Source organism: Pseudonaja textilis, chromosome 1, assembly GCF_049901715.1.
Source record: "Pseudonaja textilis isolate UNSWEBS1 chromosome 1, rPseTex1.2, whole genome shotgun sequence".
In the NCBI taxonomy this organism is placed as follows: domain Eukaryota; kingdom Metazoa; phylum Chordata; class Lepidosauria; order Squamata; family Elapidae; genus Pseudonaja; species Pseudonaja textilis.
This window is the reverse complement of record NC_141990.1, coordinates 326,188,010-326,215,215: the sequence shown is the minus strand read 5'-3', so window position 1 is coordinate 326,215,215 and position 27,206 is coordinate 326,188,010. Positions and strand designations below refer to the sequence as shown.

The 27,206-nt window shown below is 45.3% G+C and overlaps 1 protein-coding gene across 1 annotated transcript; it reads left to right on the top strand.

Moving 5' to 3' along the window:
- Positions 1-484: 484 nt before the first annotated feature.
- HAPLN4 (hyaluronan and proteoglycan link protein 4) lies at positions 485-25,316 on the top strand. The gene is made up of 4 exons (XM_087921140.1): positions 485-575; positions 3,143-3,505; positions 12,978-13,280; positions 23,732-25,316. Exons 1-4 carry the CDS (start codon positions 515-517, stop codon positions 24,079-24,081), a joined length of 1,077 nt encoding a protein of 358 aa, XP_087777266.1. The 5' UTR covers positions 485-514; the 3' UTR covers positions 24,082-25,316.
- Positions 25,317-27,206: the final 1,890 nt, after the last annotated feature.

Here is a 27,206-nt window from a genome sequence, read left to right as displayed (position 1 = left end):
TTAAATGTCCCTGTTTAACTTATACCTCTGGTAACCTTTCATTCAAGCAATAAGCTAAATCAACCCACTTTTTAAATAATATAAGCCCAAGGCAATTGAATAATTCAATTTTAACTGGTTATAGTTACAGAATATGGAGTGGCCTAGAGGTGGAGTTCTCACCTCACAGTTAGGAGGCTGTGAGTTTGATCTGAGGTAGAGGCAGATATTTCTCTCTCTGGGCACAATGAGAATATATCTCCTGAACAAAACTCTGCACTGGCAGCAGGAAGGGCATCCGGCCAGTAAACACTCTGCTAGCCCTGTTCAGTTGCCCAGACTCCACCCCGCAAGGGATTATGGGGTCGTTAAACGATGATGATGATAATTACAGAATATAAACCTGCAGTACACGGATACACACCTACGACGCATCTTCTCTTTCTGTCCGTGGTGTGTACTGTTTACACTCTTTTTGTCTCTCTGCTAGATGCTCCTGGGACACTGCTTGCTCTCTTGTCTTTTCTATCTCCCGATGCTTTCCTGGCAGTCTGCGTTGGCCCAGAAAGACCGGAAGAAAGTGATCCATGTCTCCGGTACGTGAGAAGTCCCCTTGGCATCTCTTGAGACCTGGTCTGGGTGGGACTCTGATCAACTTCACTGATCATTGCTGTTCATATCTGTCAAATCCTAGATACAGGTAGCCCTCGAATTACAACCCTTCATTTCATGACTGTTTGAAGAGTGGCGTGGTAGCCTAGAGGTGGCGCTCTCGCCTCACAATCAAGAGGCTGTCATGCCCCTGGTGGAGTCGGACTCTGAGGGAGAGGAGGAACAGCTGACAGGGAGTGGAAGTGTGGCTCGGGAGGTTGTGGAGGAGGCTGGGAAGGGCAGAGGCTGGCTGAACAGTCAGAGGAGAACCCAGGCCCATCCCCTCTCCATCCTAGGGCACGCAGGGAGGAGAGGATAAGGGAGAGACATGGTCTACTGGGGAGGAGAGGGCCTTAATCCTCTTCATGGGCTGCAGCTGTGACAACTGGATAAGAGGATGGACACGCATGAAGGCGAACGCTGGAAACAAAGCGTGGAAATATCTCTAGTTTGTGGTTCCTCTCTGAGTTTGGTGTCCTTGCCAGTCTGTGTTCTGTTATCTACGGACGTCCTCCAGCCCTTTTCTTGCCTGGTTTGTGTTGCTTTTTTCCGTCCTTCTTTTAACTGTTCGTGTGGGTGTTTTTTGTCTTCTGTCAAGGATATTTGGAGCTTGGAAACAAAGTGAAGGAATAAAAGGGGCTTTACTGGGTTTTTATGACTGTGTTTGTTTACAACAAACTGGGTCATCACACCTTACAATTTATATGTCTGTTTCCTAGTATGATTTGATTGCTTATTGTACCCTATGACTTTCATTAAGTGTTGTACCTCATGATTCTTGACTCTTGATGAATGTATTTTTTCTTTTATATACACTGAGAGCATTTGCACCAAGACAAATTCCTTGTGTGTCCAAACACACTTGGCCAATAAAGGATTCTATTCTATTCTATTCAATGAGAATATAGCTGCTGAAAAAAAACTCCACATTGGCGACAGGAAGGGCATCCGGCCATTAAAACACTCAGCTCCATTCAGTTGCCAAGACTCCACCTGCAAGGGATGATGGGGGTCATTAAAAGAAGATGATAATGACTGTTTGAAGTTACAATGGCACTGAAAAAAGTCACTTACCCTGTTTTTCACCCTTTTGACCATTACACCACCCTCACAGTCACATATCAAAATTTGAACGCTTGGAAACTAGCATGTATTTATGACGGTTGCAGCATCCCAGGGTCACGTGATCCCCTTTTGCAGCTTTCTGATAAGCAAAGTCAACTGGGAAATCTAGGGGTGGATTAAGGCTCACTGACAAATCTTGGTGCCCCACTCCTGTGTACATAATGCCAACCCATAAAACATTTTGTATACACGTTTTATAGTTGAAACAGAAAGAAGGAAGGGGGAGTTTCAAAGAGCAGGCGGCAGTGTGGTATCGAAAGTACGTTCTATTCATATTTTCTTCAGAGTCTGATTAGATGACTGAAGCTTCTGCCACGCAACAATCTAATTGGAGAGCATGATTGATGACTCTGGGCTATGGACGTGTTTTGTTGGAAGGAAGGGGGTGGGGGAAAGCAAGATCAAGCGTGACAGTGAATTTTGTATCCAGACTACATATGCTGGAATCCTGACACATACTGTACAAATGAAGCCAAGCTTAGGCTACATAAAAGTTTTTCTGGTGCCGCCTTTGGGCCTGATGCCCTAAGCACGGGCTTAGTCTGCTTAATGGTTAATACACCACTGGGGAAAATCCGATTCCCTTAACATCTGTGTTACTAACTTAACAACTGCAGTGATTCTCTTAACCACTGTGGCAAGAAAGGTCATAAAATGAAGCCAAGCTCACTTAACAGCTGTCTCATTGAGCAACAGAAATTTCGGGCTCAATTGGGGTCATACGTCGAGGACAGCTTTAACATCTGCATCAAGATCAGATTTTCTGAGAGACTCAGCATGGCTGGCTGAGGAATTCTGGGAGTTGAAGTCCACCCATTTTAAAGTTGCTAAAGTTAAGAAACGCTATCTAATGGAAGGAGAAATTATAAAAAATTGTAGGATGCTTTCGTGACCTTCTTGGCCCACTGGTTCCTGAAATATAAAAATGCTGCACACTGGGGCCATTACAGTCCTCGAGTTATGACTGCAATCAAGCCACCATGGTGGTGAAATGGCATTTTTGGTGGTGGTCATTAAGTGAATATCCTGGTCATAGAGTGGCTGCCATGGGCATTAAGCAAACACCAAAGCTGTTAAGCCAACCCGTTGTTGAGCCATGGTGGCGCAGTGGTTAGAGTGCAACTACTGCAGGCTATTTCTGCTGACTGCCGGCTGCCTGCAATTTGTCAGTTCAAATCTCACCAGGCTCAAGGTTGACTCAGCCTTCCGTCCTTCCGAGGTGGGTAAAAGGAGGACCCAGATTATTTGGGGCAAGAGGCTGACTCTGTAAACCGCTTAGAGAGGACTATAAAAGCACTGTGTGAAGCAGTATATAAGTCTAAGTGCTATTGCTATTTCCCTGTTCTAGATCTGAAATGATGTTCAAGGTCTCTGTTCTTCTTTGCAGAGGACGACACAGGTGCCGTCGTGGTTCAGACAGCACCTGGGAAGGTTGTCACACACCGTGGGGGCACCATCATCTTGCCTTGCCGCTTCCACTACGACGTGTCAGCCCATGAGCCCGATGAGATCCGCTTGAAGTGGACCAAGATGGTGGAACCCATGTCATTTGAGGACGTCTTTGTAGCCATGGGGAAGGAGCGCAGAGCCTTTGGGAACTACCGGGGTCGAACCACCCTGCAGGAGGATGGATCCAGCGACGCCTCTCTCATCATCCGGAATGTCACTCTGCAGGATTACGGGCGGTACGAGTGTGAGGTGACCAACGAGCTGGAAGATGATGCTGGAATGGTGAAGCTGGATCTGGAAGGTTGGTGGAGATGGATTGGGTCAGGGGTGGGCTTCAAAATATTTTACTACCAGTTCTGTGAGCATGGCTTGGTGGGCGTGGCCGGGGAAGGATACTGTAAAATCTCCAGTCAAATTTGCTGGTTCTCCGGACTATTCAAAATTTCTGCTACTGGTTGCCCACCAGTTTTCTTCTGAGAAAAAAAATAGATTAAATGATATACTTTTTAATTTTTTAGTGCAATAGCGAATGTGTGGCAGATTATGCCTTTTTACTTCTTACGGAAATGAATGGGGAATCTTCCCCTAAGATGGCGACATTCCTTTATTTGTGTGAGTGAATTTTATTTATGCGCTGCCTTATTGAAATCTTTTAACTAATCCAGCCTTCCCTAAATAGAAGCTGTCCAGCTGTGTTAAGATTACAGGCAGTGGCGTGATTCAACCGTGGTTACAACTGGTTCAGTGAGCATACGCTTCGCCCGCGCACCCACATAGCATATAGAAAAGACAATTTTTAGCTGTAATACTTACCTTCTGCTGTAGCCCCAGTGAGTAAAACAACTGAGGCGTGGCAAACCTCTCTGCCACATGAATCAGCTATGATGTCAGGATTCCGGCAGTTACTCCCAATTAAATCATGAGTCTCGAGCCAAACTTCCAAAACTTCAAAAGGATTTATTGGGAGTTAACATGTCCGGCACTGCCTGGGTGTAGCCGACTCTGAGACACATAATTCATTGTCACCCTTGACCCTGGATTTTCTCCCACCCCTCATATTCTCCAATGGGACACATCCATAGCCAAGAGTCATCAGTCATGCTCTCCAGTTAGAATTTTGCAACGCAGAAACTTCAGTCACCTCGTTTTGAAAACCTATTTATGCAATGCACTTTCGGTTTTGCAAGCTGCTGCGCTGCTTCCACCCCTCCCCTTCAGTTGGCAACTATAAAAAGGCCATAGAAATATTTTATGAGTTGACATGTGCTCAAAAACAAGGAAATGAAGCACAGGGAAAGGGAGGAGCGGGTGGGCGGGGCCAAATGATCACTGGAACTAACAGTTTGCCCAAACCGGTTCGAACCACCCCTGATTATAAGTAGTCCTTGGCTTACAACCATTCATTTAGTGACTGTTCAAAGTTACAACAGCACTTAAAAAAGTGACTGATGACTGTTTTTCACACTTACAACTGTGGCAGCATCCCCATGGTCATGTAAATCAAAATTTGGATGCTTGGCAACTGGCATGTATTTTATGATGGTTGCTATGTCCCAAGGTCATGTGATCTCTTTTTGTGACCTTCTGACAAGCAAAGTCAATGGGGAAGCCAGGTTCACTTAATAACCATGTTACTAACTTAACAACTGCAGTGATTCACCTATCAATGGTGGCAAGAAAGCTTGTAAAATTGGGCAAAGCTCACTTAACAAGTGTCTGACCTAGCAATGGAAATTTTGGTTTCAATTGTGGTTGTAAGTCGAGGACTACCTATACAACCTCTGGAGCTTCCATATCTCAGCTGCAAATATCTTTTGGCTTTTGGGCCACTAGATTTAGTTTAGTTTAGTTTACTTTATTGTCATTGCACCTCGCATAATGAAATCAAACACCACCTTCAGTGCACCTCATGACCGTGAAAATAAACACAAACACACATCCTTCACATTCCACACATTGAACCGAAAACCCGCAACACCATATCAACACTGCACTATACAGCAGAATTCAAAAGAGCTACTGCCCTGGGATAGAAGTTGTTTTTCAGCCTATTTGCGCTTGTTTTTAATATTCTGTACCGTCTGCCAGATGGTAATAATTCCAAAAAAAGGGTGCTCAGGATGAGATGGATCTTTGAGAATGTACTGAACTTTCTTAGATCCAACAGACATCTGGATTTTGCAGCCCAGTTGTAGTGGTTCTAAACATTTCCTTTGGGCCATTCTGTCTGAGAATCCAAGGATCGTAGCACCAAGCCAATTGAAGATGATGGGTTTAATATAACAGTGTGCTGTGTTTCTTTGATTGTTTTTCTCTGGAAACAGAGGGGCCTCAGCTCACCAGGAACCAGATAATTGAAAACATAAATTTAAGTCAATCAGAGATGTGAGGTGAGAATTAAATCAATATGGCAGAGAGACACATGAAAAATGTGCAACAGGGGAAGGGAGGAAAGGGATAAAACTGGGAATGGCACAATGAAACCAATTCGTAAGAAAATCAGGGTATTAAAAAGAAAGGAATTCCTCACCAGGAGTGAGATTATAATGGAGGCAGTTGTAATGGTTCTTTTCCAAAGAGCAGGTATTACAGATAGTTCTTCACCTACAACAGTAATAGAACCTGGAATTGCCATTGTACATCATGATGTTCATATACCAAGGCACCCATGCAACCGAACCTGATTTTATTTGCGACAGTTGCTAAGTGAATACCGTGGTGATGAAGCAAATCCATTTATTCCTGTGTTTATTTTTTTGACCCAAAAGAAATGCGATCATATATGACCGTGGGGATATGTGAAGCTATCGGAACCAAGTGCTACATAGCTTTTGGGGAATCTGTTGTAATGTCAATAAATGACCACTTGTTAATTGAGGATGATTGGTAGACATTGCAGGGGTGCAAAGTGAGTTTCCAGCATGAATCCAGGCATGTGGAACAGTGGTGGGATTCAATAAATTTTACTACCAGTTCTGTGGGTGTGGTTTGGTGGGTGTGGTTTGGTTTGGTGGGCATGGCTTGGTGGTCGTGGCAGGGGAAGGCTACTGCAAAATCCCATTCCCTCCCCACCCCACTCACCTGCTTTCCAGCTCCATTCTCCTGTGCAGGGCAACCAAAGAAGACCCAGCCGATCAGCTGGGACTCGGGAGGCAGAGAATAGATGAGGGCGGGGCCAGTCAGAGGTGGCATTTTCTGGTTCTCCAAACTACTCAAAATTTCCGCTATCAGTTCTCCAGAACTGGTCAGAACCAGCTGAATATCACCTCTGATGTGGAAGAGAAAATATCAATATACAACCATCATGTATAGCTGATCTTTAATACTTGTCTATTAAGGAGAAAGGAACTGGCCCACTGATATATACGTAGATAAGAGTTGCTGTGTCACCTTTCACAACAAAGATCCATTTGGGAAGACAGCAATAAGAACGTTTAAACCCAACAATTGTCAAGTCTTAAAATATGAAAAAGCAACAACCGGCGATGTCTAAGTTAAATCGGTGAAAACAAAAATTTACAACAGATATAAATGGCCAATTTAGAAAAGGGCGAGCTCATTATTTCCCGTAATAATAGATTGGACATCGTAATTTAAATGACCTTTAAGACTCATCTAAAACCAAATGAAGGCGATATCCATAGCAAATGAGCAGCGCAGAGAAACAAAGAATCTACTACTGAGTATGACTTTTGTGCCTGAGAAACATATGTATAAGAGTGCCTGCAGGGTGTGTCAATATGTGATGCTCATGAAAAAATGGGGGGGAGTTTGAATTGCACCGTTGTGGCCGCCATTTGCCTTGTTTGACCATTCCCTGTGGACCCTGTATTGCAGCTAACTCTACTTACATAGCCAGGAGTTTGATTCCCTCCATCCTGACTCGCTCAAGGTTGACTCAACCTTCCGAGGTGGGTAAAATGAGGATCCAGATTGTTGAGGACAAGAGTCTGGCTCTGTAAACTGCTTGGGGGCGGGGACTGTATCATTTGATTTCTATAGCTGCCCATCTCAGCTACCTGTGAGCCATGAGCTGTGACTCTGGGCGGCTCACAGTTCAAAACGTGCATTACAATTAAAAACTTAAAAACATTCTAAAACAATAAAAACAATTAAAAAAAACACCCATGAAAACAGTGAAAAACATTAAGACATCTAATTTGAAGTATCTACAAAGCACAAGATATCTGGCCTGTTAACAATAGAGCCAGGAGGCTGGGCCCTTGGCACATGTAGGCACCCCAAACACAGCCAGGTTTTTAAAACTTTACAGAAGGCTAACATGGTTGAGGACATCCTAAATCTCCAAAGGGAGGATGTTCCACAGAGCTGAAGCTGCTGCAGAAAAAGCTCGCCTTCTAGTCCTCATCGGCTGATATTTTTTGGATGACGAGATCTGCAGCATGACTATCCTATTTGATCTAGCCCGACGGGTAGAACTCCTTGAAGAAAAAGAAAGAAAGAAAATCCCTCAGGTACCCTTCTCCCAACCCATGTAAAGCTTTATAGGTAACCACCAGCACTTTGAATTGTTGATGCTTCTCATTGTAGACATTTTAACCACAAGGAGACAACAGGAAAAGAATCCTGTGCCAGATTAGTCATTGCTCAGGTTAATAAGGACTAATAATCCAATCCTTGAGTGCATAACACCCAGTGGTGGTATGCGACCGGTTCAGACCGGTAGTAAAAACAAACAAACCCGACAATCAGCTGAGAGGAAAAAGAAGAGAAAAGCGCAGGATCGGTCCTCCTACCTGCCCGTGTGCTTTTCTCTTCTGTATGTTTTAGACTAGGTTATTATTATTATTATTATTATTATTATTATTATTATTATTATTATTCACAAAAATGACAGTATACACAGCAAACGAGATAACCATGCTGGGTTTCGTATCACAAATCCCTAGTTAAACACTTCCTAAGTGTTTAGGACTGCGTGATGTATCGGCGGATTATGCGAGCAGATCCCAGTAAGGTGGCCTCTGCAGCTGACCAATGGTGATCTTGTCAGCGCCAATTGTTTTTTAAGTGCTTGCCTAGGTCTTCAGGCACAGCACCCAGTGTGCCAAGTACCACTGGAACCACCTGCACTAGTTTATGCCAGAGTCTCTGCAGTTCGATTCTAAAGTTCTGATAGCTGGTGATTTTTTCAAGTTGTTTCTCGTCGATTCTGTTGTCACCAGGGTATGGCAATGTCGACAATCCACACTTTTTTCTTCTCCACGATCATGATATCTGGGGTATTGTGTTCCAAAATTTTGTCAGTCTGTATTCGGAAGTCCCACAGTAGTTTTGCATGCTCATTTTCGACCACTTTCTCAGGATTTTGATCCCACCAGTTCTTTACTACAGGCAGGTGGTAGTTATGACACAAGTTCCAGTGGACCATCTGAGCGACTGTGTTGTGATGTTGTTTGCAGTCAGTCTGAGCTATTGTCTTGCAACAGCTCAGTATGTGATCAATAATAATAATAATAATAATAATAATAATAATAATAATAATAATTATTATTATTATTATTATTATTATTATTATTATTATTATTTTTAAATCCTCTGTAGTGTGATTGTGATGTGGTGTTTGGGGCACTGTGCCTGGAGTAGCTTTCAAATTTCATTGTATTCATGGAATGCAATGACAATAAAGGTATTCTTCTACTGTATATCCTCTCCTCTGATTGGCGCTGCAGGTCTCAGATGGTGTGGGGAATGCTGCACACGTTAGGCAAAGCACGCCCACCAGGCCACGCCCACCAAGCCATGCCCACCGAACTGGTGGCAAAACAGTGTGAATCCTTCCACCGATAACACCGGGTATGTCACTGGAAGGCAAAATCACAGAAGTGTGTCTCACTTATTTTGGCCATATCATGCGGGGGAATTCACCAGAGAAAGCAATCACGTTTGGAAGAGTCAAAGGAAATCAGGCCGCCAAATTACACGGTGGCTGGATGGAATGGGATGACTCACTGCAGCCTGGTGGGTGTGACTCGGTGGGCGTGGAAATCTGAGTACTGCGCCAGGTGGGCATGGGTAGGTGGGTGTGGCCAGGTCAAAGGGAAGAATTAGGTGCAGCTGGTTTGGCACAGATGACTCGGGGCTGCTGACTTGGGGCGGCTGGGTGGGCGTGGCCAGGTAGATGCAACCATGTGGGTGTGGCCGGGTAGGGGGCACTAGGTGGGTGTGGCCAGGTGAGCGCAGAACAAATCAACCCAGACAACTGGACGTGGAGCCAACTCGGCACTCTGTCAGAACAAAAATCACCTGGAGATGTGCTGGCAAACAGGAACCCTGGCTGGACACCATCAAAGCTGACACCAGCCAGAGCATAGAAAAACCCAAAGAAGCAGTGCAATATGTGGAGAGACCTGACTCCATAGAATCACCAAGAGTTGGACATGATTGAACGGATAACATCATTGTCATCATTGTCATTACAGACATTTGGAGCTTGGTAGCCTCTTTGCTGACTAATTTTATTAGAGGGCATAAGCTTTCGTGACCTATGAAATGTTGCAGACAGAACCTGTGTGTAGAGAATCCCTTCACCCTCCAACACTTTCTCTGACTTTTGCTGCTGCGTTAAATCAATATCTCATTCCGCTGAAAATATATGCTCAGCTGGAGTCTGATGAGATTGAGTTAGGGTGGGATGATGGAGAATGTTGTAATGTCGAGGCAATCGAGTTGTTTGATCATGAACAACTGAATTATGATGATCTTTATTGGAGTCTAGTCTTGCATTTATACAGATTTTTAGTTATCCTCCATCATTGGTTACTGCTTAACTTTCGTTACTGTTTAGTACAGTACAATTAATTATCTCTAGTTAAAGTCTAACATATGTCTACTTCCTCTCTCTAATCCTCCTTTATCCATAGATTAGTGACTTTGTTTGCCTGAGTTGTATTTGCTTGGAAACATTCTTCATCTGAGGTTTGCCATCCGAGATTGGAACATTCCTGCAATTACAACTCTACAGGAGAAGAGACGTGGCTTGAGGCAATCAAATAGAATTCTGTTGGAAGTACTAACTTTGCTGAGGAAAAAAATGGTTCAGCTAAGGCAGACTTCCTCAATCTTTCCGACTTTGTGGACTGGTTTGAAGGGTGGGGAGAGGGGATGATTCCGTGTGAGTGGTGGGTGTTAAACTTTGGGCGAAGAATGGAGGTGAGGCCGGGGTGATTTCTAACAGCTCTTTATTCAATATTGCCTGTGAGGCAACTGAATTCCCTGGCTGACACAGCTCCTTTTATAGGAAACCGATCAGCCAAACAACCAATCAGGAGAGAGTATTTTCCCGCTCCAACTCAGAGGACCAGAATGAGAACTTCAGCTGACAACTCTACACTATATACCAGTGGTGGCTAACCTTTTTCGGCTCCTGTGCCAATAATAGTGTGCACACTCACGTGCCAGCACCCAGAAGGCAATGCGTGCTGGCCCCCTCACGCTCCCTGTGCATGCGCACCCGATACCCGACAATCAGCTGTCTGGCGGCGGTGCGCATGTGCAGTGGGGCTCTTCCGGGTGACCTCTTGCGTGCCGCGGGAAACAGCTCTGCACTCCGCACGGTCGGGTCACCAAAAAGAACAACGGCAGCCCGTTTTGCCGCTGCCGTTCCCCCGCTCCCCAGTTTTGAAGGGCTCAAGGCCCAATAGTGGGCCATGGCCTGGAAGTTAGAGACGCCTGAGTTAGGAAAAGCACTTCCTCCAAGGATGGTGCCTATTTAGCATTGCAGTCTCAAATTAATTCCCTCTCCCTCCGTTCTTGCCTTCTGCCAGGGATGTAGGTGCTTCTGAGATCTGGCTCCCTAGAGCCTAGTTGGATTGTTCAATTCATTCAGACAAGACCCCCATAAGAGAGTTTCCGTTGCTTCTCCGCATCAGTTGTGGGTAGCCTCACAACTGCAGCATTGCCCATCTGTTTTGTTTGATGGATTTATGCATGTAGGATGTGTTGAGGAAATTCCCCGTTAGGAGAATGAGCGCATACAGGGAGATGTATTTGAGAGGAGTGTTTGAATAATACACACACAGCACACAGATACACTGTACAGTAAATGTAGGTTTTTACTTCCAGAAAGGTTTAAGCAAAGTTCAAAAACAAGCAGTCCAAAATCATTCACAGATAAATCAGTCAGTTTTCAATCCAGGGACAATCCAATAACAAAGTCCAGTGTCAAAAACAGTTCAGTATCAGACTTACATCAAATCCAGGAATATCAGTCAATTAAGAAAAATGGAATGGCAATACTCTCCAACAGAAGGAAACAGAAACTTACACTCTCTTCTGAGACTAAGACAAAGACTAAAACAACCCAGGTTTCTGGCTCCATCTTATGGCCGTTTGAGTAACCACACCCAATTGCAATTTTTAGCATGCTCTTAAAGAGACAGAATTAAAATATCTATCCTGGTTTATATATTTCTAACCCAAATACCTGTTAGGTGACTCATATTCCTAACAGGATGCATGTATGCAAGGAGGGATTCTGCACAGGGAAGTTTATTGGTGAAAATTAGATTTATACACATGGGAAGGAAGGAAGGAAGGAAGGGGAAGGAGGGAGGGAGGGAGGGAGGGAGGGGTTTGGTGCTGAATATAATAAGACCATCTTGAAAGCCTAACAATGTTTCTTTCTATCCCCTTTATACCAAGGAGAATCAAGCCTGAGTTATTTTGAGATTCTTTCTCACACCTTCCGGTTTCCCAGGATAGATTCATCCTTTTTTTCCTCTTTCAATGGCTCCTGGCCTGGTTCAAAGTTATCTCCATATTCCTGTACATAGGAATGTTTTTCTCTCTCCTCCCTCCCTCCTTCCCTCCCTCCTTCCCTATAGTAAGATCATCTGGGATTTTATTTTGTCCCTTTTTGTATTTTTATTTTAATATTTGTACTTGTGAGGTGCCCAGAGGCATGGGGTCAAGCAGCATACAAATGTTATGGTGGTGGGGAAGAAGGAGGAGGAGGAGAAGGAGGAAGAGGAGGAGGAGGAGGAAGAGGAAGAGGAAGAAGGAGGAGGAGGAGGAGGTAGAGGTGGAGGTGGTTGGGATTTGAGGACTTGCGGTCCTTTAAACAAGTAAACACTCTTGGGAGCTCTGAATTCCCCAAAGTAAAACTTTATTGGATACACCATTTCGGTACTGAAGAATCAAAACCAGCTCTGGTTTACCCATGCAAATGCTTGCCTAATTAAACAATAGCTTCTCTTTCTCCCTGCCTCTAGGTATTCACATTGTCCAATTACGAGACGTCCTTTCGTTATGGGAACAGTCCACCTCCTTCTCAAACACCTGCAGCCATGACCTTGATAAGTTTCCAGACTCTCGAAGCCTGTGCACAAATTTTCAGCACTCCATTCCACCCTTCCCTCCACCCAAGTTCATTGGCAAGTTGAATAATGATAAGGTTTGAAAGAAGCAGAGCGGTTCAGTCTTGACCCTAGGATTGTCTGATCCTATTCACACTCTTTCAAACCGGAGTGGTTAAAATGGTGTAACCTCAATTTCCATGTTGACATCCCTCTGTAAAGGCATTAGTTTTGTCCCAACGGACTATTTGTAGCTCGTGCTTGAAATGAGGGATCCTTGGCGCTCTCTAAAACTTGGTTGTTTTCTTACAAATGTCTCATTATCACACTAGCTAACATCTGCAGTGCATTTGTTCTCTTGGAAATCCAATCCTTTGGGAAGGCATCAAGTGTGGTAGACCGGGTTAAGGTAGGCCTTTGACCTGAACTCCTGAGCTTCCTCTCCCTCTCTTTTAGGGGTGATCTTCCCCTACCACCCTCGCTTGGGGCGCTACATGCTGAATTTCCGTGAAGCCCAGAAGGCCTGCCTTGAGCAAGATGGCATCCTGGCCTCCTACGACCAGTTGCACGAAGCCTGGCTGGATGGACTGGATTGGTGCAATGCTGGGTGGCTGGAAGATGGCTCTGTCCAGTATCCCATCTCCAAGGCTCGCGATGAATGTGGACGAAAAGATACCCCAGTTGGAGTGAGGAACTATGGCTACCGGCACAAGGACCGCGAGCGTTATGATGCCTTCTGCTTTACTTCAAATCTGAACGGTAAGGCCAGCTTTTGTGCCTCATGTGTGCCTTGTGCAAACATGCCCTTTCTTGTTTGCGTTCCCTCCCACTGGAGAGCCATTTTGGTGGGTATCATAGAATCATAGGGCTGGAAGGGGCCTTGGAGGTCTTTCAGTCCACCCCTCCACCCCCCACCCTGCTGTCTTCTTGTGGTTTGCCGGTGGCTAGAGGAGCTGGCAGCAGAGTCAGACAGTGAGGAAGTTGGGGAGGAACCTGGGCCAGTCCTGGAGGCTGAGGGAGGCTCGGACGAGCGATCTGTGTCAGAAGCAGAGATGGGGCCAAGGCAGCCTGGCAGTCATCAGCTGCCTTCGGAGTCAGATAGCAGTGAGGCGGGGGAGCAGCGGGAGCCAGTTCCCAGCCTACCCATGCACAGAGCTGCCAAAAGAAAAGAACAATTAAGAACTCAGGGTCGACATGGGAGTAAGGCCACAAGAGAATGGTGAATGGCCCCTTCCATAGGAGTTAAAAGAGGCGCAAAAGGGGAGAGGGATTTTTTTTTTTTGTTGCAAGAAACAATTTGTTTGTTGCAGCAGTGTGAAGATAGGTCTGTTGCATCGCAGAGACTCAGTGCCGAGTCCTTCCTTGTCAGCATTGCGTTTGGAAATATTTCCTTGGCAGCTCTCCAGGCTAGATAAGGTCTGTGCTCCTAATTACACCCTTGAAAGACTGTTTGCCAGGCTTTTGGCTGAATGCGAATGCAAGAAATTCACCTTCGTTTAAGAAAAGGGGGTTTGCCCGGACAAAAAGTCTGCTTAGGGCTTTTTGGGGAAGCCTAGGTCAGAACATGTCCAAGGCAGGAGTCCTTATACAATCCTGGACAAATGATTATCCAATATTTTGTGGAAAATCTTCAGTGATGGAACACCCATAACTCCGAGAAGCAAGCTATTCCGTTGATTCGTTGTTCTGTCTGTCAGGCCATTCCTCCTTACAGATAGTCCTCGACTTACGACCACAGCTGTGCCCAAAATTCCTGTTGTTAAATCAGATCATTGTTAAGGGAGTTTTGCTCCATTTTACGACCTTTCTTGCCCACAGTGGTTAAGTGACTCAGTGCTGGTGTTAAGTTAGCAACTTAGCTGTAAAGTGAATCTGGTTTCCCCATTGACTTTGCTTGTTGGAAGGTCGCAAAAGTTGCTCACGTGTCGCTGGGACGCTGTGACCGTCACAAATATGAGCCAGTTGCCCTAGCATCTGAATTTTGATCATGTGACCATGGGGATGCTGCAGCGGTTCTAGGTGTGAAAAACAGTAAAAGTCACTTTTTCAGTGTTGTTGTAACTTAGAACGGCCACTAAATGAAATATTCCTGGTTGAATCTTCCTCTGACGAGAATTAGTCAAAGCCTCTTCTTCAGAGATGGTATTCAGCAGATTCTGACCAGTTCTGGAGAACTGGTCGTGGAAATTTTGAGTAGTTTGGAGAACCAGCAAATACCACCTCTGACTGGCCCAGCCCCCAGCTCTTCTCTGCCTCCCGAGTACCACCTGATTGACTGGGTCTCCTTTTGTTGCCCTGCACAGGAGAATGGAGCTGGAAAGCAGGTTAGTAAGGTGTGTAGGGAATGGGGATTTTGCGGTAACTTTTCCCCAGGAGTTGGGAGGGAATGTGGATTTTGCAGTATCCTTCCCTGCCACACCACGCCATGCCCACCAAGCCACACCCACCAAACCACACCCACAGAACCGGTAGTAAAAAAAATTTGAATCCCACCACTGCTCTTCTCGTTAATTTTTTGTTTTCGAAGGAAACCAAGAAGCACACACAAACGTGGATGGATAATTTGCCCAGCCAACGTAGGTTGAGCTTTGAAGCTTCAGCAGATTGTGACTCATGTAATTAGGAGAGGTGTTAAGAGGAAAAGCTGCAAAAGATTAAAAAAAAATATATGATAATAATGTTATGCAAGGGAAGATTGTACGCTGTGCTCCCTTTGCATAATTGATACAGGTCACGAAACCCCTCTTGGCTTGACAAATGGATCGTGAAGCGATGCCTCTCTGGCTTCTGCCACAGAGCAAAACCGCTTCGCCACATGGATAAACGCTTTCACCCTTCTGGTTTGCGCGTTTATTGCTCCCTGCCCCGATCCCTGAACTGTACCGTGGGAATCTTGGATCGTTTGTGGGCAGCTGTTCTCGCCTGTGGAACCATAAGGCCCATCCGATTTTTAGAGCAAGCAGTATTTCAGCAGCCATGAATCAAGCTGTCTGAGCCATAAAAATTGTAATTAGAGGGGGAAAAAGAGGCCGAGGGAATGCGTTCTTGATTTTAGCCGTGGAAAAGCAGCGAGCCGCAGCTTGTCTGCGCTAGTTCATAAGAAAATGAGATGTGGTCTCTGTGTGCCTATAATCTATAATAGATGGGGCTGTTTTAATGATGGTTTGGTGCTTGGGGAAAGTATTTCTGTTCCTTTAAGGCAGTGTTTCTCAGCCATGGTAACTTGAAAATGTCTGGACTTCCAATTCCCAGCACTGGCTGGGGGATTCTGGGAATTGAAGCCCAGACAATTCTTCAAATTGCCAAGGTTGAGAAACGTTGCTCTCTAAGCTGGATGATCATCATGTGTAGCCATGTCCTCCTTCCTAACTTAGGAGCTACTGAAAGCCGGAAGACCCCCTGAAAAGCATGGGAAACAGCCATTTATTTATTTCATTAAATTTATTAAAGCCATCCCCTCCAGCGTACTTCCAAAGAGATTAGGGATTGAAGAACAGTAGGTAGGACAAGGTCCAGTTGAAGATTTTGCTCTTTGGAGTTCCAGTGTACTCATTGCTTTCTGGTGTATCCTGCTAAAGTGCTGCAATGAAGCACTTTCCCCCCCTTGATTATGAGATTATGTTATGTCTTGCCTCTTTCAGGTGTTCTGTTTTACCTGTGCTCAGGAACACAAACATTCTTCAGTCAAATGTAGCACACGTGAACTGAAGAAAATCACATCACACGAGATAGATATAGTTAGATGATAGCTAGAGGGATGGATGGATGGATGGGTGGATGGATGGATGGATGGATGGATGGATGGGATAGATAGATAGATACAGTAGATGATAGATAGATAGATAGATAGATAGATAGATAGATAGATAGATAGATAGATAGATAGATAGATAGATAGATAGATAGATAGATGATAGACAATTAGATATAGTGACAATAGAGAGATGAAAGGTAGATGGTAGGTAGAAACAGATGGACTAGATAGATAGATAGATGATAGATAGATAGATAGACAGATAGATAGATAGATAGATAGATAGATAGATAGATAGATAGATAGATAGATAGATAGATAGATAGATAGATAGATAGACAGACAGATAGAGTGAAATGATAGATAGATACATAGATATAGTGAGATGATAGATAGATAGATAGATAGATAGATAGATAGATAGATAGATAGATAGACAGACAGATAGATAGAGATAGATAGATAGATAGATAGATAGATAGATAGATAGATAGACAGACAGATGATAGATAGATATAGATAGATAGATGATGGATAGATAAATGATAGACAGACAGATGATAGATAGATAGATAGATGATAGATAGATAGACAGATAGATGATAGATACATAGATATAGATAGATAGACAGATAGATAGATAGATAGATAGATAGATAGATAGATAGATAGATAGATAGATAGATAGATAGATAGATAGATAGATAATTTCTGTGGCCTGTACTAGATCACTAATTAACACAAATATACTAAAAGTAATGCAAAAAAGAGAGCTCAGTGTATATTGTCACATCAAGATTTGGTGTTAGTGTTTTGCTGATATCCAAAAGCATGCAAGCACCCTCATAAAACAGTGCACAGAAAGAATCTTAGTATATATTCTCTCACTCTGTTTGTGTACAAGTGTGTGTTTAACAGATGGTAATCTTGGGCCACCACATCCCATCCCAACCTGCCAACACTGGGAAGGTTGGAAGGAAAGAGAAGACAAGGACAACCACAGCAAAGCAGATGGACTCAGTAACAGTAGTGATGGGTGCACCTACCCTTAGAACAGCTGAAGGACCACTTTAGGGACAAAATCACCCCGGAGAGAATCTATCTATTGTGGTTCTCAAAGAATCAAGATTGACTTGGTGGAGATAATTCATCAATGTGCCGGATCACCGCTTTTCTACAGTTCTGGCTGGTTTAGGTTTCCCAGAGCTTTTAAGGGATGGTCCTCTTTTAGTGGTCCAGACGACACAACACGAGGAAAGTTAATTTATTAGTCAATGCAAGAACATGAAACAGACCCCCAGCCAGGTCCCACAAATCATAGCAACACAATTAAGAGAAAGCTTGGGCCATTTCAAGGCAGTTTATGAGCTCGCTCCGTTGGGCTCCGTGTCCCACGAGGACGCCCAAAAGTCAAAAAAAAGGTGGTAATTATGCTTGGAGTTGGCAAGATGATGTAAGACTCTGATGGGATTTGTTCCAAATGGTGTAAATTGCTTTTTCTTAGGGGGATCCAAGCAGGGGGGCAACAGAGCTTTCCTCTGTGTAATCAGAGGCCAGCTAAGTAGCAGCAGATCAGCCTTGAAACAAAGTGCTTTCATCAACTCCATCCATCTTTGCATGGGAGGCATTTAATCTCCTGTTGTTAGCCTTGATTATGTGAAGGAAACTGTGTGTGTGTGTGTGTGTGTGAATGTGGGTGGGTAGGCGGGAAAGAATGAGCTATATCCTGGGGATAAGATTCTTTTTAAGAACAGAAGAAGTTGGAACACGAAGGCCTTGCAGCCTGAGAAAACCTGTGACACAGGTAGCCAGCGGTGGGATCAGAGGTGGTACTCACCAGGTTCTGGCCAGTTCTGGAGAACCGGTAGCTGAAATTTTGAGTAGTTTGGAGAACCGGCAAATCTCACCTCTGACTGGCCCAGCCCCCATCTATTCTCTGCCTCTCATTGAGTCCCAGCTGATTGGCTGGGTCTTCTTTGGTTGCCCTGCACAGGAGAACAGAGCTGGAAAGCAGGTTAGTGGGGTGGGGAGGAAATGGGGATTTTGCAGTATCCTTCCCCTGCTATGCCCACCAAGCCACGCCCACAGAACTGGTAGTAAATTTTTTTGAATCTGTCGATTCGCACCATTTCGGGCAAACCGGTAGTTCTGACAATCAGCTGGCCCCGCCCACCTGCCCTGCCCTATCCTGTCCTTTATTTCCCGCTTTGGAGCTCATCTCAATTGCCCGGCACAGCTGATTTCCCCCCCCTTTCCCCCCCTCACTGTTCGTACTTATTGTCACTGACTTGGAAGGTAAGCAGCTGAGCTTCTAAATGCTCCATTTTCAGCTCCGGACGCAAGCGCCTTAGACACGTGCAAAGTGCACACTCACTGGACCGGTTGTTAAACCGGCAGCATCCCACCCCTGCAGCAGTGGTGTGTTTCAAATATTTTTACCACCGGTTCGGTGGGCGTGGCTTGGTGGGCGTGGCTTGGTGGGCATGGCTTGGTGGGCGTGGCTTGGCGTAGAGGCATTTTGAGTCACCTCCTGCAATCCTGCACTCTCTCTGACGCTTCAGCAGCTGCTGTGCTTCAAAAGTAGGACATAAAGGTTAGTATGGGAGCCCAAATGGGTGGGTGGGCCCAACCGCAGAGTGTCGGCCCATCCGCAGAGTGTCGGAGAGAGCCGGTTGGCCAGAGCATCTCCGTGGTCCCCTGACCAAACTTCATGCACTTAGCAAGATGGATGGATGGATGGATGGACATTTGCAGCATCCCACAATTACATGACCAGGTGTTGTGATGGTTTTGCCAAGAACTGGTATTTACTTCTGAGTTTTGACAAAACCACAATAGCACTTAGAGTTATATATCGCTTCACAGTGCTTTTACAGCCCTTTCTAAGCGGTTTCTAAGCGGTTTACAGAGTCAGCCTATAGTCTCCAACAATCTGGGTCCTCATTTGACCCACCTCAGAAGGGTGGAAGGCTGAGTCAACTTGAGCACGGTGAGAATCGATCTGCCAAACTGCTGGCAGCCGGCAGTCGGCAGAAGTAGCCTGTAGTACTGCACTCTAACCACTGTACCACCATGGCTCAACGATGGGTAAACAATGGCTTGGCTTAACAGCTATGGTGTTTGCTTAATGCCCATGGCAGCTCCTCTATGACCAGGATATTCACTTAATGACCACCACCAAAAATGCCATAGAATAGGTTTGGTCATTTGACCGCCACGTGGCTTGATTGCAGTCATAACTCGAGGACTCTAATGGCCCCAGTGTGCAGCATTTTTATATTTCAGGAACCAGTCACCCAAGAGGATCATGAAAGCATCCAACATTTTTTTTTATAATTTCTTCTTCCATTAGACTAGTGTTTCTTAACTTTAGCAACTTTAAGATGGATGGACTTCAACTCCCAGAATTCCTCAGCCAGCCATGCTGAAGCTCCTTCCGCTAGACTCTTGTTTCTTAACTTTAGAAACTTCAAGACTGGTGGATTTAACTCATGCTGGCTGGGGAATTCTGGGAGTTGAAGTCCTTCCGTCTTAAAGTTGCCAAGAATGAGAAACTCTGCAATAGCTCCTGGTGGAGTTGGGGAGGAAGGGCGGGGTGTGGGGTTCTGAGAAAAATTCTACAACTTTAAGGGTGCAGAATTCCAATTTTCACCTTTCAGGCCACTCATGATCCAACTCGCAGCTTCACGCTAGATCCCTGGAGATGCTGCCAGGCTCACATTGCATCTTGCCCATTTGGATCATGCCAGCAAGGCTGAACGGTTGAGATCTTCCCTTGTGTATTGGAGGCATGCCCAGGCTAGGTTCACTCACTTTCTTTCTTTCTTTCTTTCTTTCTTTCTTTCTTTCTTTCTTTCTTTCTTTCTTTCTTTCTTTCTTTCTTTCTTTCTTTCTTTCTTTCCTTTCTTCCTTCCTTCCTTCCTTCCTTCCTTCCTTCCTTCCTTCCTTCCTTTCGTCAATTGCTTACAAGATAATAGGTATAAGTCAAAACATAGCTGTGAATACATGGATACATAAAGGTGAAACTCGAAAAATTAGAATCTTGTGCAAAAGGTCATTGATTTCAGTAATGAAACTGATATACGAGATAGACTCATTACATGCAAAGCAAGATAGTTCAAGCCATGATGTGTCATAATTGAGATGATTATGACTTACAGCTCATGAAAACCCCAAACCCACAATCTCAGAAAATTAGAATATTGTGAAAAGGTTCAATATTCTAGGCTCAAAGTGTCCCACTAATCAGCTAATTAAGCCGTAACACCTGCAAAGGGTTCCTGAGCCTTTAAATGGTCTCTCAGTCAGGTTCAGTAGGAATCACAATCATGGGAAAGACTGCTAGCCTGACAGTTGTACAGAAAACCATCACTGACACCCTCCATAAGGAGGGAAAGCCTCAAAAGGTAATTGCAAAAGAAGTTGGATGTTCCCAAAGTGCTGTATCAAAGCACATTAATAGAAAGTGATGCGGAAGGGAAAAGTGTGGAAGAAAAAGGTGCACAAGCAGCAGGGATGACCGCAGCCTGAAGAGGATTGTCAGGAAAAGGCCATTCAAAAGTGTTAGGACTTTCAGGAGTGGACTGAGGCTGGAGTCAGTGCATCAAGAGCCACACACAGAGACTAGATCCTGGACATGGGCTTCAAATGTCATATTCCTCTTGTCAAGCCGCTCCTGAACAACAAACAACGTCAGAAGCGTCTTACCTGGGCTAAAGAACAACAGAACCGGTCTGTTGCTCAGTGGTCCAATGTCCTCTTTTCTGATGAGAGCAACTTTTGCATCTCATTTGGAAACCAAGGACCCAGAGTCTGGAGAAAGAATGGAGAGGCACACGCTGCAAGATGCTTGAAGTCAGGTGTGAAGTTTCCACAGTCTGTGTTGATTTGGGGAGCTATGTCATGTGCTGGTGTTGGTCCACTGAGCTTCATTAAGCCCAGGGTCAACGCAGCTGTCTACCAGGAGATTTTGGAGCACTTCATGCTTCCTTCCACAGATGAGCTTTATGGGGATGTTGACTTCATTTTCCAGCAGGACTTGGCACCTGCCCACACTGCTAAAAGCACCAAAACCTGGTTCAATGACTGTGGGATTACTGTGCTTGATTGGCCAGCAAACTCACCTGACCTGTACCCCATAGAGAATCTATGGGGCATTGCCAAGAGAAAGATGAGAGACAATAGGACAGGGACATTAGGCAGGTTGGTGCAGTTATGCTTTATCATCCTTATACTTTCTGCCTGCTGTGTTGTTTTCTCTCGGTATTGCTGCTTTGTCAAATTTAAACTGTCCCCCAAACAACACAAGAGCACACAACAGATACAAACTCAATGTAAACCGCTTCAGTCTTGATTGCAGAAAGTACGACTTCAGCCACAAAGTGGTCAATGCCTGGAATGCACTACCTGACTCTGTTGTCACATCCTCTAACCCCCGCTCCTTTAACCTCAAACTATCCACTATTGACCTCACCCCATTCCTAAGAGGTCTGTAAGGGGTGTGCATAAGTGCACCATTGTGGCTCCCATCCCTGTCCTATTGTCCCCATTTATTCGTACCCATTTCCTGTATTCTCACTCATGTTTATACTTATATCTATTACCTTGTAAGCGATTGACAAATCAGATAAATAAATAAAAAATGTGACAGATTTTCTTCTAAAAACAAAAATTAGAGCGGCTACACAATATGTCTTTGTTTGTTGTCATTGTCCCTGATGATGTTTGTCCCTCGATGCCTTCTCACCTGGGACTGTTCTGGGAATCTTCGCTTGGCTGTCCTCCGGATATAGGTAGTCCTCGACTTACGACCATAATGGAGCCTTCTCGTTATGGTCATAAGTCACAATGGCAGGTCACCAACATGACCAACCCAATATGATGACCTGTTTTGAAGCAGTGGTTAGAAGAAACTCATTGTTCACCAGCAGCAATTTTTTGCCAAAATTAAGAAGAAAATGCTTAGGCTCAGGCAAAAATAAATCGTGATTACATGATAATAAATGCACATAAGGGGACTGGAGGCTAAAACATATGAAGAACGGTTGCAGGAACTGGGCATGGCTAGTTAGTGAAGGTCGCAGAAACCATCATAAATATATGCCAGTTGAAAAGCATCCAAATTTTGATCATGTAACCTTACACCGTGCAATGGTGTAAGTGTGAAAATCGGTCATAAATCACATTTTTCAGTGGCGTCATAACTTTGAACGATCACTAAATGAATGGTTGTAAGTGGAGGATTACCTTAAAAGGTCCACGTATATGCTGCAGATCATAGCAGGGCTGTCTTAACGCGTGGGCCTGATGGGCCCTTGCTCGTGGGCCCCACGAGTATAGGGGCCCCATACTAATATGTGTATGTTAACCCTTCAATGTACCTTGTATCATATAAATACAGCAATATACTGTATTTATTACATTTTACTGCCTTTTTAAATTAATACCAACATGCAAATATATATGTTTCATTTTATCAACCCTTTACATTTTTATTCTTTGAGTAGCTGTCATAGGGGCCCCAGTGCACTGCTTTCCAGGGGCCCATAACGCTGTTAAAATGGCCCTGGATCATAGAATAGAATAGCAGAGTTGGAAGGTACCTTAGAGGTCTTCTAGTCCAACCTCCTGCTCAGGCAGGAAACCCTACACCACTTCAGATAAATGGCTGTCCAATCTCTTCTTAAAAATTTCCAGTGTTGGAGCATTTACAACTTCTGGAGCAGTGGTGGGATTCAAATTGTTTTACACCCGGTTCTGTCGGCATGGCTTGGTGGGCGTGGTAGGGGAAAAATTCTGCAGTCAGAGGTGATATTTGCCGGTTCTCTGAACTACTCAAAATTTCCGCTACCGGTTCTCCAGCACTGGTCAGAACCTGCTGAATACCCACCTCTGCTCTGGAGGCAACTTGTTCCACTAATTAATTGCTCTAGCAGGAAATTTCTTCTTAGTTCTAGGTTGCTTCTCTACTTGATTAGTTTCCACCAGAGTTGTGATATTCAGCAGGTTCTGACCAGTTCTGGAGAACCGGTAGCGGAAATTTTAAGTAGTTTGGAGAAATCCAACCTCTGACTGCCCTCATCCCGCCCCCATCTATTCTCTGCCTCCCATTGAGTCACAGCTGACCAGCTGGGACTTCTTTGATTGCCCTGCACAGGAGAACGGAGCTGGAAAGCAGGTTAGTGGGGTGGGGATTTTGCAGTAACCTCCCCTGCCATGCCCACCAAGCCACACCCACAGAACCGGTAGTGAACTATTTTGAATCCCGCCCCAGTTTCCACCCATTGCTTCTTGTCCAGCCTTCAGGTGCTTTGGAGAATAGCTTGACTCCCTCTTCTTTGGGGCAGCTCCTGAGATATATTGGAACCCTGCTATCATGTCTCCCCTAGACATCGGACAGGAAAAACCTAACCGATCCTGACCCTTTTCTGATGCTTCTCCTCCTGATCTCTTGCAGGCAAAGTCTTCTTCCTCAAAACCTACCGCAAACTCAGCTTCCCCGAAGCCGTCTTGGCCTGCAAGCAAAACGGAGCCACGGTGGCCAAAGTGGGCCAACTCTACGCCGCCTGGAAGATCCAGCTTTTGGACAAATGCGAGGCCGGCTGGGTTGGGGATGGAAGCGTCCGCTACCCCATCGTCAACCCCAGGTCTCGCTGTGGGGGCCGGGAACCCGGTGTTCGCAACCTGGGCTTCCCCGACAAGAAATACAAACTCTTTGGGGTCTATTGCTTCAAAGAGGCGGGCGGGGTGAAGCCCTCCCCAAAGGACAAAGATGCTCCGGGAAGATGGAAAGCGTTCCATGTATAAATAGAAACAGTGGCGGAGAGCCCAGAGCTCAGAGCCTCTTGTTTTATTTGCTGTTCGAGTCTCGGTGATGAGATCTGTCTCCATCTCCTCTTTTAGGGGAATTGTTATTTGTGTCCTCTCCCCGCCCCAAAAAAAAAGAGAAAAGGGGGTGAGAGTTTGGTTGCGTAGTCCTGAACGGAAAGGGAAGGATTCCTGCTTCCTCAGCAATTCGGCGGAAACATCCACAATTTTTGGAAGTGTCTGGCATGGGCTGCATCACCGCTAGGCTGGAGCTGACCCCGTTGATCCTTGAGTGCTCATCTGAATCTTCTTCAGCATCTCGGGAGAAGAAAAGGGTCGCTTTAGCTCAGAGGTCTCCAAACTTGGCAACTTTAAGACGCGTGGACTTCAACTCCCAGAATTCTCCAGCCAGCAGAGCTGGCTGGAGAATTCTGGGAGTTGAAGTCCACGCGTCTTAAAGTTGCCAAGTTTGGAGATTTTAGGCCTTTTGCATTTGCTGCTACATTGCTGATGATGCTACCGCGGGGGGATTGTCACGGGTGAGGGGCAGAGGAGACCCCTGGGTTCCTTAGAGCAGAGTGGACTGGTGAAGGCCTGCATTTGGCAACTCGTCTGCCGTACCCCGAGCCCCTGTCTTTGGAGGAGACAGAGAATTCGGTGTTTTCCTGCATGATCTGGAGAGCTGCCGTGTGCCAAAAGTGAGTTGAAAAAAAAAAAAAGAAGAAGAACAGGAAGGGAGGATTCCATCCGTTCTCCTCTCTGGCGGCAACTTCATCCTAAACTTTTTCAGAAATGGGAGTTTCAGCCCTGGAAGCATTTTTTTTTTTTCAAGAAGAGACTGGATTGCCCTCTGTCAAAAATGGTTTTGGGTCTGCTTGGGGGAGGGGGGGTTGGACTAGATGACCTACAAGATCCCTTCCATTAATCTGTATCTGTATGTTTTCATCCTGAAGGCACTGACCACAGCGGAAAAGCCAGATTTCTCTCCTTTGCTCTCCTCCACGTTTTCCATTGTCCTGCTTTCTCAGGTTGCAACCACTGTCGGTTAAAAGCTCCCCAGCCTGTCCTGGCTTCAAACCACAAAGCTGAAAAAAATTACAGGTGAACCAAACTCTCCCGTGAGCCAGTGGTTGTAGAACTGGACTTGATCCCCTCCATCGGTATGTTTGCTTCGCTTGCATTGGCTCTGTAAGCCATCCTGTACTCAGCTGATGCTTTGAATAAAACCTGTGCGTAATATTGTTGGGACGAGGATGGATTTTTGGACCCAAATGGCAGTCCCCACCCAGGGTTTGCGAAGAGTGGCTGAAAGATGAACACACACACACACACACACACACACACACAATTAGTTGAAAGATAGTAATCCAACTGTGGTTTGGAGCAGAGGGAGAATCCTTAGTAAGACCACACCTAGAATCCTGCATCCAGTTTTGGTCACCACACTGTAATAAAAGAAGTTGAGGTTCTAGAAAAAGTGCAGAGAAGCGCAACCAGGATGATTAGGGGGCTGGAGGCTAAAACATATGAAGAACGGTTAATTATTACCTTTATGGTCAGAGTACAACATGGGTACAATGAGATTGGCTGAACCTCCCTTCGTGCACCCCTCCTCCCCAACACAACTCACAGTGAGGACAGAGGTCCCTAACCCAGTCCCAATCTTATTACACTATGTGACCTTGTTGTACAACATGCCAGCCCCACAAATCTATCATACTACGTTGACATGAGGTGATTTTCCGTTCAGAAGTCTGACACGGGTAGAAACTGTTCTTCAGCCTTGTTGGTGCAGCTGGCTATGCTTCTATATCTCTTACCTGATAGTAGGAGAGTGAAGAAGTGCTGACCAGGGTGTGAGTCGTCCCTGAGAATTTTCCTCACTCTTCTAAGGCAGCAAGCCCATGCGAGGTCATCTAGTGGTATCAGGGAACAGCCCACGAGGTTTAGTGCTGTTCTCACCACCCTCTGTAATGTCTTACAGAAACTGGGCCTGACTGGTCTAGTGAAAAGAAGGACCAGCGGAGACAGGATAGCAGTCTTCCAATATTTGAGGGGCTGCCACAGAGAGGAAGGGGTCCAGCTATTCTCCAAAGCACCCAAAGCAGAGGTAGTATTCAGCAGGTTCTGACCAGTTCTGGAGAACCGGTGGCGGTAATGTTCTCACTTCTTATTTTCTCCACAACAACCTTGTAGATTGGACTGCCCAAAGCCTTTCATTCTTAAGGCGGGACTAGAACTCACTGTCTTCTAGTGATTGATCCAAAGTCATCCCATCAGCTTCCATGCCTAAGGGAGAACCAGAACTCGTGGACTTCCCGCTTTGTATTCTAGTACCGTAACCGTTACACCAGGCTGGTTTTCTAGATTTTACTGAACATTTTTTGTCTTGAGCTGATGCTACCTCAGAATCCTCTCTGAGCAGGGATAATCATGAATTTAGAGAACCGTATGAAAAGAAACTTCCTGAAAATTACAAAATGAATCACTCCTTCTAGTCCTTCTCTTAGTTCAGGAGTGTCAAACTCAAAGGGTGCTTAGATCTGGCCTGCAGGGCCACCCTGGAAACAGTGAAGGACCAGCCCATGGTGCCTCTGCCAGCGACAATGGAGCTCGGAGGGACCACGTGTGGCCCCCCCACCCGAGCTCCGTTTTCACTGGCAGAGGGTTGCAGGAGGCCATCGCAGCCGAAAATGGAGCTCTGGAGCCCGTTTTCATTGGCAGAGCACTCAGGCTACCACAGGCGCCCCCAACATGAGTGACATTGAGCTGGCCACGCCCTCTGGCCAAGCCCCCCCCAGTTCAAGGTGTGGTCTAACTGGTACATTATAGAGTGGTATTAATATACTTGACACGATCTTGATCTTATACTACATTGTTTTAAAAAAATGTTTGTGGCCAGGTCCTGCAACTCAGAGGCATGAGTGTGTCCAGAAAACACTGTGAAATTTTTCACACTTTCTGTAATTGAATTCGAGCTTTTGCTAATCATAGCTCAGCAAGCCAGCAATGTGTGCTGCATTGCCTATTCATTGTCACTACTATTTCAGATTCCTGCAGATAGTACATATAAGGGTAGGAGTATGGGTGTATGCATGTGTGCGTGTGCACACACACACACACAC

Coding starts and splice junctions, on each gene's coding strand:
- HAPLN4 (XM_087921140.1), top strand. CDS start 515: ATGCTTTCCTGGCAGTCTGCGTTGGCCCAGAAAGACCGGAAGAAAGTG. Junction 576..3,142: donor GAAAGTGATCCATGTCTCCG/GTACGTGAGAAG, acceptor TCTTCTTTGCAG/AGGACGACACAGGTGCCGTC. Junction 13,281..23,731: donor CTTTACTTCAAATCTGAACG/GTAAGGCCAGCT, acceptor GATCTCTTGCAG/GCAAAGTCTTCTTCCTCAAA.